This window comes from Arachis ipaensis, chromosome B6, assembly GCF_059453495.1.
Source record: "Arachis ipaensis isolate K30076 ecotype BB chromosome B6, ASM5945349v1, whole genome shotgun sequence".
NCBI lineage: Eukaryota > Viridiplantae > Streptophyta > Magnoliopsida > Fabales > Fabaceae > Arachis > Arachis ipaensis.
This window is the reverse complement of record NC_142441.1, coordinates 147571511-147581982: the sequence shown is the minus strand read 5'-3', so window position 1 is coordinate 147581982 and position 10472 is coordinate 147571511. Positions and strand designations below refer to the sequence as shown.

At 33.0% G+C, this 10472-nt stretch overlaps 2 protein-coding genes and 1 long non-coding RNA gene across 4 annotated transcripts; 1 reads left to right on the top strand and 2 right to left on the bottom strand.

Annotated features, from left to right (window-relative positions):
* Positions 1-603: 603 nt before the first annotated feature.
* LOC107605428 (uncharacterized) lies at positions 604-2038 on the bottom strand. Its single transcript, XR_015886099.1, has 4 exons — positions 1857-2038; positions 1702-1767; positions 1030-1080; positions 604-873 (listed from the first exon to the last, which is right to left on the bottom strand). It is a non-coding gene; the product is annotated as an uncharacterized LOC107605428 (long non-coding RNA).
* A 1326-nt stretch (positions 2039-3364) lies between these two features.
* Positions 3365-6555, top strand: LOC107605426 (uncharacterized). Of its 2 annotated transcripts, XM_088492093.1 has the most exons (7): positions 3410-3719; positions 3807-3862; positions 3963-4017; positions 4110-4181; positions 4704-4981; positions 5478-5548; positions 6197-6301. In XM_088492093.1, the coding sequence occupies exons 1-5, from the start codon at positions 3509-3511 to the stop codon at positions 4925-4927; spliced, it is 618 nt and encodes a 205-aa protein (XP_088348219.1). In that variant the 5' UTR covers positions 3410-3508; the 3' UTR covers positions 4928-4981; positions 5478-5548; positions 6197-6301. The 2 variants fall into 2 exon arrangements, with proteins under 2 accessions (XP_016162790.1, XP_088348219.1); XM_016307304.3 differs by lacking the exon at positions 5478-5548 and having other exon boundaries at positions 3365-3719; positions 6197-6555.
* A 334-nt stretch (positions 6556-6889) lies between these two features.
* LOC107605427 (early nodulin-like protein 13) lies at positions 6890-7884 on the bottom strand. The gene is made up of 2 exons (XM_016307307.3): positions 7572-7884; positions 6890-7419 (listed from the first exon to the last, which is right to left on the bottom strand). The coding sequence occupies exons 1-2, from the start codon at positions 7759-7761 to the stop codon at positions 7028-7030; spliced, it is 582 nt and encodes a 193-aa protein (XP_016162793.1). The 5' UTR covers positions 7762-7884; the 3' UTR covers positions 6890-7027.
* Positions 7885-10472: the final 2588 nt, after the last annotated feature.

Below are 10472 nucleotides of genomic sequence, written 5' to 3'. Positions count from 1 at the left end.
TCAGAGGCTCTGAAATTGCAGCTAAGAGACATTAACATGGTGAGTTAAGTCATTTATTTATGAAAATTGGGTTTTGTTTCTAGTAATGGGGAGAGGAGTTCTGATGGATATGTGGTTAGATGTGAATATGATTTATGATTGGACACTACAATGTTATAGCTAACTTCACTTATTGTGATACTAGCTTTAATTATAAATGTGATTTATGAAAGAGTTAGGTTATTTACAAGAAAAAGATTGAGATTCGGTGTTGCTATTTGCTACTACTAGTATTTATCTTTGAGCCAGTTGATTTTTACCGTTATAGAAGTTCTTCAACTAAGGGAAAACGGAAGAATATTAATCAAGAATGTAGTAATCAAGCAAGTTGTCATAAAAATTTTACTCATGCTATGTTTCAATATGCCAAATTCATAGTTTCCTACCATTTATGTTATTAGCAAATTGTTATTCCCATCTATATTAATGGTTTATATGAAATTATGACCATATACAGTTTTAGTTGTTTTGAAAACCTTGTTGAATCAGATTTTGCATTCGCTTTGTTTGTAACTAGGTAAAGAAGAGAATTATTTTCCAAAACAGCCAATATAATTTCAAGAATTCAATGTCAACAAACCAGCCAATCTAATTCATTCATATACTTGCTTTTATAACATGTTCACAAATACAAACAAATGCTCCTATTACAATGTAAAACACAACACTATAACTTAATATGTAGTTCCTTTTGCTTCCAAGAGTTTCTGTGATGCATAAGCTATATATCCACTAGCTTTCTCACTTGTATATCTTTAGCTTCTTTGGCTTTCTCACTGGTGTGCTCAATGAGGCTTGGATGTCTCGGAGTAGATGATAGTATATGTAGCAGATCTGTTCAGCAAAAGAGAGGAAATAAATTGAACCTATCAATAAACTAGTAGCAAATTCAAACAGCAAGGGTAGATTTTGATTTTCAACTTTTCACCAGTTAATACACAGTTTAAAAGATGGAAAGTAACAGTTAAGAAGTCAAGCAAGTAAACATACGCTGGCCTAAGCTCTGGATTTTTCCGCAGCATACTCTTGACAAGCCCTCGACTTGAAGAAGAAATATACATTGTCATTGTAAGTGAAATTCTATATCATCATTTAATTTTAATGAAAGGTAATATCAAATAAATTGAATGCTGCAGACATGCTTTATACAAATTAGAGAACTTCAATTCTAATCCAAAATAGCTTGAAGTTTGATTGTAGGATATCAGCAAAAGAGAATCAAAAGCATCATAGTTAAATAGAACACAAGTAGAAGAATGCAAAGGCATAATAGTTAAATTGAGTTGATTAAATTCAAGTTCAGCTAACAAAATTGTAATGAAACAAAATTATCTTTTTTTTAGCTCTCAGTGACATAATTGCAAATATCTGGCAGAGTAAAAGAATTGCAAGCAATTTTGGTTCTTGAAAAACAATGAAAAACAGCAAACACATGACTAGGTTATGTGCTCCAAAACTCAATCACCAATTCACCATCTAACCTTCATTTTCTCCCCTTAAATTTCAAACACCACAAACTCAAAAGCACTCACTGTGGAAAACAACTTTTCAACTTGTGACCTTATGCAAACTTAACAACGATGTTAACTACCTCAGATCAGTGTCATCACCAAATCATCAGAAATTTGGTGTCAAAAACATCGTAATCATCAACTTACATACCTTATTCGGAGGGTAGCCCCTGTTTCCAGCATCAATAGCAACCAATTTGCTCTTATTTAGTATCCCCTGCAACCAACAGAAGAAAGTGAGAGAGAGAGAGAGAAAGAGAGAGACAGAGATCGAAAGTGAAAGAGAGACAGAGGGAGAGAGAGAACCGTGTGCGAAGCACTGGAGAAGCGGTGGCAAAGCTTCCTCGTCGACGGCGAACTCGACGCCAAGCAAGAGAGTGACGCCGGAGAAATGGGTTGAACTGACGGGAGACAATGGGGATTGAGAAAGGAGGAAGGGGAAATGGTTGTTTGGAGGATTGGGTGAGCGTTTCATTTTTGTTTTTTCTTTTAATATGCAGGAATAACTTGATCATTTTATTTATTTTGAACTAAATAAAATAAGGGTTATGATTGTTAGGTAACCAATAATTTTCTTCAACAACATGAATAATTATTAATTAAATTAAAATACATTACACTTTCAAATTATCCATCTAAATCTTAATATTAGAATAACCATCCGCACACCTACTGAAATGAACATCCAATATATCTATTGTTCACATTGTTTAGTATTTTTATTGTCTGCCTATACTTTTTCATAAAATAATGAGACATAATTAAGTCATGTACATCTTACACTAAACATAATTTTAAAATTTAATTAAATTTTAATCTCTTAATCTCAGTCTCCCTTCTAAATATAACCTAAGATTTCTTTTCTATTTTAATAAATAATTCACTTGATAAAATATTGTTTAGATTTTGGTTTAATTAAATATATTTTCTTTTGTTCTTCTTCGAATTTTATAATTTTATTGAGTGAGATTATCAAATATTTTTGTTAGACAATTTCATATCTTAATTTTATATTTTATTTTGTTGTTGTTTGTTTTCCAGCACTAATAAAGATGAATTACAGAAAAAAGTACAAATTTTCAATTTTTATTTTTAAAATTTGAAAAAATTCATTATTGTAGTTTTAAATTTAAATTTAATAAATAAATAAATTTAATTTTTTTTTCGAACTCATCTAGTTCGAATTATGTATGTTCTTAGTTCGAACCAAATTAGTTCGAATTACTCTTAATTTCACTAAATAATTCGAGCTGATTCGGTTCGAACTATATACAAGTGCAAATCGAATTAAGTTGGTTCGAATTGCATAGAGAAGTACTTTGACTCATTTGTGAAGCAATTTTCAGTTTGGCGGATTTGCGTAATTTCTGAGCTCTCTTGACTTATTTACGTTTTTTACCCTTTTATATTTAACTAAAGTATATTTTAGATCATATATTAATATTATTATCTGCAAAATTTTTAAAATTTTTTATTTAAATAAATGCACAATAAATATATTAAAATTTAAATTTGTCATCTTTTTTAAATTAGTAATTTTAATATTGTTATTTGGAGTATATGAAAAGTGAACGCTAGAATAATTAAATACAATCGATAAATTTGAATTCTATCATAAATAAAAAAAAAATCTTTTTTTTCTTAAGACTTATTTAATTATTTATTTTGAAAAAAAATATATAGTTTACTGTCATTTGTTAGATGAACGAAACTATAAAATAGAATAAAAATTTAAGTACGATTAATTTTAGATAAAATTAAAAATTAAAAATTATTAAATAATTTAATAAATTTAATTAAATTATTTATCTAATAGACTCTCAATTATCAGGTTAACTGAATTTTCACTAATCGAATAGTGAAAAAGCATGTTCCCCTTGAATGTTGTGCTTCTCTCCTTATGAGTCACCAACATTTCTACTTCCCCTGAGACTAAAACCGAAAGAGAGACACAGAAAATGGCGAGGGGAAGCGAAAGTGTGGGTGAGGGCGTACCGAAAGAGATGAGCGAAGCACTGAGGCGCACGGTAGCCAGCCTGGAGAATCTGGAAGCAGAGTTGCCGAATATTCTGTCTCTCTCAAACCCTTTCATCCTCTCTAAAATGCCTCCTCTTCAACGCGCTCACTCTCTCTTAACCCTTGCCAACATCACTTCCACCCTTTTCTCATGTACTTTCGTCTTTTTCTTCATTTCTTCTTCCAAATTCCCAATTCACACACATGCTTAGGGCTTTTTGTTGTTTTGTTTCTGTGTAGTGAAGTTGAGATGCAAAGGGACTAATCCAGATTATCATCCCCTCAAATCTGAACTTGTAAGTTCCATTTCTCGCTTAACACTTCCTTGTAGGTTTCCACGGCCAAAGTATGTTAGTTAATCGTTAATGTTGTTGCTTTTGTCTCCGACTCTCACAGGACAGGTTAAAAGTTTACCAACGCAAACTGGAACCCTTTGGGGATGTAGGTCAAGGTACTGCACAATTTTAATTCTTTCTTGAGTTCAAGTTTCAGTTATCTGATCTTAGAATTAATATTAGTCGATTTGGTTTTTTGTTTCCGAAGCTCTACCACTGCCTTCTTCTTTCTTGGATGAGCAGGCTTCTGTTGACCACTCCTTAAGTGACCTCACTTCAGGTAAGTAATTGTAAGTTATATAACTCTGAACTTTAATGCATGAAAGTGTAAGCCTCTAGGATAATAGTCCCCAACTATAGAGAAGAGACATATTTGTGCCATGCATTTTTTATGTACTTGGAACTCATCACTTCATCATCATAGGATGATACAGTGTGATGGCCAGTTAAAATGGGGATCACACTCATCACAGTCCATCCTATGATCCGATGTGGTGAGGTAATGAATCTGAAGTGAGTAGTGGGAGCCACATTTTATGCTATGATGATAACATGTTGAGTTTCAAGTGAATACACAAAAATGAGTTATTTTATCGCTACTTTTTTTAGAAAATTAACCCCACTGGGATTAATTATTTAATTTGGGGCAAATTGAATACAAAGTAAAATATTGAATACTTCAAAGTGAATTTGCTTAAGTTGGGGTTTGATGACACAAGCTTACAATTACTAGAACTGAATGGAGTATTACTCAAATGGTTGGATGTATTTCTTTTTGAATAGAAACGGTTATTTTATGCAGTACAAAGAAAAGAAATGGCTAACATGAGCATTGAGGAGGTACCAACGATGAGCAACTATCAGGAGCAGGCTGGTCAGAAGAGAAAGCATCCATTTTCTGAAGAACACCCTATTCAAGTTGATGCTGAGGTGCACGTGAAGAAAGAACCACTTGAGGTTTTTGGTCATAACAATGGAAAAACTGAGGAACCAATAGTAATTGACATTTCAGATGATGACGAGTGATGATCATTTTGAGCTGCTTGTGCAGTTGTGCCACCCTTATTTTTCAGAATCTGGGTAAGAGTTTCAAAACTTCATTTGTTCATATACTGAATCTGATATAACCATAACTGTGACAAACAAAATATTTGAATTTATAACTGAAAAAAGTTAAGGATTTATAACTGCTTTCTTTGATTCCAAGTCAATCCAGTTGACTTACTCATTTCCAGAACTAAGATTCATCTTATGCTCAAATTGAAGAATCTCGACTTAGAACTGAAGTATGCGGATTCTGGAGAAGTTTCTAGTTATATCCAATTAAGAATTGCTCTAGCCCGCAATAGACAACTCTAGCCTTGCTAACTTTATAACTTGTATAAATGTTTAAGCTTTGTTGATTTGGTGTGATTGGTAAAATTACATTAACCTCCTCTGAGCCTCTAATTTTAAGGGACATGACACACATACCTCTTTATTTCTAAAAGTATTTACAGAACTCTTCTAAGATTTAAGTTTATCTGACATCTGGTAACTTTATATTTTTCTAAAATGGACACTGACCTCTCACCAGATCTGGGGTTGTCATTGTCAACATATAATTCATGGGGTGCTATGTGTAATTTCACCTAAAATTCAAGGGAGGTCGGTATACTTTATCATATTTATAACTTATTATCTTTGAAAGTTTAGTGTATGCTTGGTGTTAAGGTTTGATTAGACAATGTGCAATTATTCATTTATTTGTGATGTTAAATTCTTATGTTCTCAAAAAATTTCACTTAGGGTGGTTTGGTAAAACCTTGTGTTTTTCAAAAGTAATGGCTTTTGTAGCAGTTATATGTGCTAAATCGAATAAAAGAGCCTTTAAAAATAATACAAACTACAACAATTGTGTTTTGGTAAAATTTGTTTTGTAAAGTTTAGAATGACTTTATAGACATAAATATAAATATAATAACAAAAAAATAATTCTAAACACTTGTTAATATATAAGGTTATATTATCTTTTTAATTTTAAAAAACACCAGTTAGTTTTGTAAAGTATCTTTATAGGAGTTTTCAAAAGCTAAAAGCACAAATACATGATCATTTTGATTTGTCAACCACAAAGTGAAGTGTTTGTTTTTAAAAACTGCAGACACTTAAACACTTCTCTACTAAACTTTACCAAACCCACCTATAGTTTTGCGACTGGCTTACTGTAATTGAATATTTATGAGAGAAAATTAAATTCTTATTTCATCTTTGAATTTTTCCATATGCTTTATACACTTTGATTTCGTTTTGCAGTATAACTGAATAAAATGGAGCTGCCTTCAAGAGAGAGAATTCCGTGTCATCCTTGCTGCTTTCCCATACTTTTTGGATGATTTTCTTAGCAGTGCTTGAGATTATTTCAACTGATAGGAGGGGGGGGGGGTGGATGGCATGTTTCGCAGTTGGCGACCATTTGCGTCCATCAGCTGCTTGTATAGTTTTGATCTCACTGGTTATCTTCCTAGAATATCCATGTTTATTATGTTCATGTTCTTTTCTAGTAACTTTTCCAGAAGTTATTTTAAGGTTTGCCCTTTCAACTTGTAAGGCTTAATAATTTTGAATTATTATGGTAGTGTTTATTTGAAATGCTTGTTGCTTTTGTTGGCCTTTGGAATTTTGTTATTTTTATTTTTTTCGTAATTGTTTATTCATCAATGGATCTTGATGGTGTCAAATACATTTTGTAATAGTCACCAAAAAAAAATACATTTTGTAATGTTAACTTTTGATTTTGTTAAGACAGTTGTTGAGTTCCAACTAAAATGTTGTCATGTTTAGGAGTAGAACCAAAATGGCTTTGGCTTCTACATCAACCAAGTTATTTGATTTCAAGTTTGAAGTTACTTATTCGAATAGAAGAATGGTCGTCAATATGCAATATATGCAATATTTAGTAAAAATCAATATATGGTTATAAGATATTTGAAAAGGCAAACATGATAATAATAATAATAATAATAAAAAATTAAATCTTTCAATTCCTTCCCTACAGAACTAATAATCTAATAATATCACATCAATGTGACAGATTTTCAATTAAACTACTGTATTGGATATAATTCAACCATTCATTGATTCACATTAGAAAACCCACATGGCAAAAACCCCAATAAGAGTCATAAGAATGCCGGACTCCAAAGCGTTGGCACCACCACTTGAAGGAGCAACAGCAGGGGCAGGTGTATGATCTTCTTCAAATCCTGAAGAAGGTGAAGGAGCAGGAGAAGGTGCATGTGGATGTGCCCGTGAAGGTGCAGGTGCACCCCTTGGAGTCATGACCACCACATGAAGCTTCTCACCTTGCTCACAGCTACCCTTTGCTCCACTTATGAAGTAGAATGGTCCAGGGTGGTCCAGCTCCACCTTAGTGTTGCCGCCATTGAACTTCTTAATTGGATTTGATGTGTTGCAATTCCCATAATCCTCTTTGTTCACTTCCAACACTGAGTCTTTCCCACCATCATATTTCCACACTGAATAAAGAAAAAACTTATGGATTACTCATTCTCAACTTTACCATACTTTTTCATCATCAAATTTTATAATACACCAATTTCTATAATTGGTCACAAATAATCTTGTAAAGAAACTTAGATTTTGAAATAAAAAAGAAGAGGAGAATTACCAAGACGGTCTCCGACTTGAAACCTAGCTCTCTCAGCCCATTTATTGAGGGAATCAGAGGGTGAAGATGGAACCTTCCATGCATCAACCTTGCCTCCAACCAAGATATCCTTAGCAGCATAAGATATTCCAAACACAACAGAAAGGACCAAAATACAAGTAGCTGAGGAAGCTCTCAAACAACCAGCCATTGTTTCAAAACAACAACAAAATATGCTGAGGATTTTTACTGATTATTGATGTGATATAAATGGTACACAACTAACTGGTTTTAGCAATGTGCTGAGGTTATTTATATAGCGGTGGGTTTGGGTGATGAGATATTGCGATGAACTTAGAACTTAGAAGTAGCCGTTAAAAGGGTACATTGGGAATGGTACATGGTGTGGGGGCCACAGAGTTATGTTTTCTTGTTGTTATTTGTTTGGCCTCAGAAATCAGAATTAACAAACGGTCAAAAAAAAACACCATGGCTGCCTCTACGAATACTCATTAGTACAACATTGGATACTTAACTTTGGATGCAAGATGAAAAATGAGAAAAAAAAAAAGTGTTAATTTTTTTTTGTGTTATTTAAATGAGGAGAAAAATAAAAAAAATAGAAAATTTTTTTTATTTGGAGGAAAAAAAAACATATCTAAATAAACTTACATTAATACTTTTTATAAAAGTTTAATTATTTTGTTGGTCTCTATCGTTTCGCAAAATTTTTAATTATGTTTCTATACTTTTTTTCTTTTAATTGGGTCCCTGCACCAACTTTTTTTTCAATTAGATCCCTCTTGGCAGTAATTGGCTTATATAGGGACTTAATTAAGAAAATTGTGCAGGGATTTAAATAAAAAGAAAAAAAAGTGTAGTGGATCCAATTAAAAAAATAAATTGGTACAAGAACTCGATTAAAAAAAAAGTATAAGGACCTAAATTAAAAATTTCGCAAAACGATAGAGACTAACAAAATAACTAAACCTTTTATAAATTATAATATACTAATGTTATAATGACAAATTTATAATTTTATCCATTTTTTAAAATTTAATATAAGTACCACATGTACTTTTGTATTTTTTTAATTTTTATTCATTTTCTTTCTTGATCAAAACAATAAAAAAACTAATTTTTCATCTATTTTCTTTTCTTTCATTTTCTTTCCTTCCAAATTCTTCTATACCAAACAATGTGTAAGGGTAGAGAATCTTTACCAACTATCGAAAATTAAGACAGTTTGATCCGTCTCTCATTTTTAATCAAATTTTAATAGGTATGTTGAATAATAAGTTTCTAAAAATTTTATTATAAAATAATTGAGTTAAAAAATTATCATTATAAATAATAAAATTAAATTTTAAAGTAATTTTTGAGATTGGTTACTTACACTAAAAAATTTATAATATTTCAATTACACCACAAAGGTCATTAAAATTAAAAAAATTGCACCATATTAGTTCTTACCCACTTTTCATCGAGTTACTTATCACGTCATGAGTGATTTTATACATACCTTTTTACACGAGACTAGATAGAACATGTTTTTTTTTTTGAACGAAAAGCTCAACACTGTAAGTGGAGCGTAAAGACGTCTGAACAGGAACAACAAAACAAACGAACAAAAGAAAACAGCCTAGCTAAGAAAAAAGGATGCCCCATTGTCATCTCCGGCATAGCCATCAACAACAAAAGGGGTCTGCACCAAGCCACTCCCTAAAATTCATAAAGCACATGTTGATTATCTCCTCCACCCTTCTACCTTTATTCTGAAAAATTCTTCTGTTCCGTTCCAACCATATGTTCCAAATTATAGCACAAAAGCACACCATCCACCTCTTACACTCTTCCTTCCTGGTAGATAACTCAATCCAGCTTAAGAAATGCTCCTTCAACGTACCCGGATAAGACCATTTTCTACCAACATATGACATCCAAGCACACCACACCTGCCAAGAAAAACTACAAGCAAGAAACAAGTGGTGCCCATTTTCAACACCTTCATTACACAAAGCACATGACCTATCTTGTTGGTTGATGATTCCAAGTCGTCCCAGTCTATCTTTAGTATTGATTCTGCCAGACAAAACAAACCAGACAAACAACTCCACTCTTGGAGGCACTAGACCTTTCCAAATAGACTTGGTGTAGCTATAGCTTGTAACTTCCTCCGGAGTCAATTCCGCTTGCAGCACCTGCACAAAAGAGTTAGTTGAAAAAACACCTTGATTATCATATTTCCACACCACTCTATCCTCTCTATTATATGCAAGTTTAACCAGTCTTAACGTATCATGTAACTGGTTCAGCATATCCAACTCCCATTGGAATAAATCTCGCCTCCATAGAAAGTTCCAATTCCACTCAAACCCATCCCAAAACCCACAATTCCCTATCACTGATCCCTTTTGGTTTGAAATCGAGAATAGTCTTGGAAACCGATCTTTTAAAGAGCCTCCCATAAGCCAGACATCCTCCCAGAACCTCGTGCATCTCCCATCGCCAACCTCCATAGACAAACCTGTGATCAACTTCTGTCTAACTTGTTGATTCATGCCCTGTAATTGACAGATATCCTTCCACGGACCCCCTTTCACCGGTAGTGTTTGGGAGGACAAAAGCTCATTTGGATTCAGGTTGTTACATGAGCATACCACCTTTTTCCACAATGGACATTCCTCCTTTGAAAAACGCCACCACCACTTAAAGAGAAGTGCTGTATTGCGTATCATAGCATCCCCAACCCCGAGACCGCCTAATTTTTTAGGAGCCTGCACTACATCCCACTTGACCATAGCCATACCGTGCCTCCCATCCTCCTTACTCCATAGAAATCTTCTCTGCAAAGAGATCAGTTTCTCTGCAACACCTTTAGGCATCTTATACAAACTCAGGTAGTAAACCGGAAGGCTATTC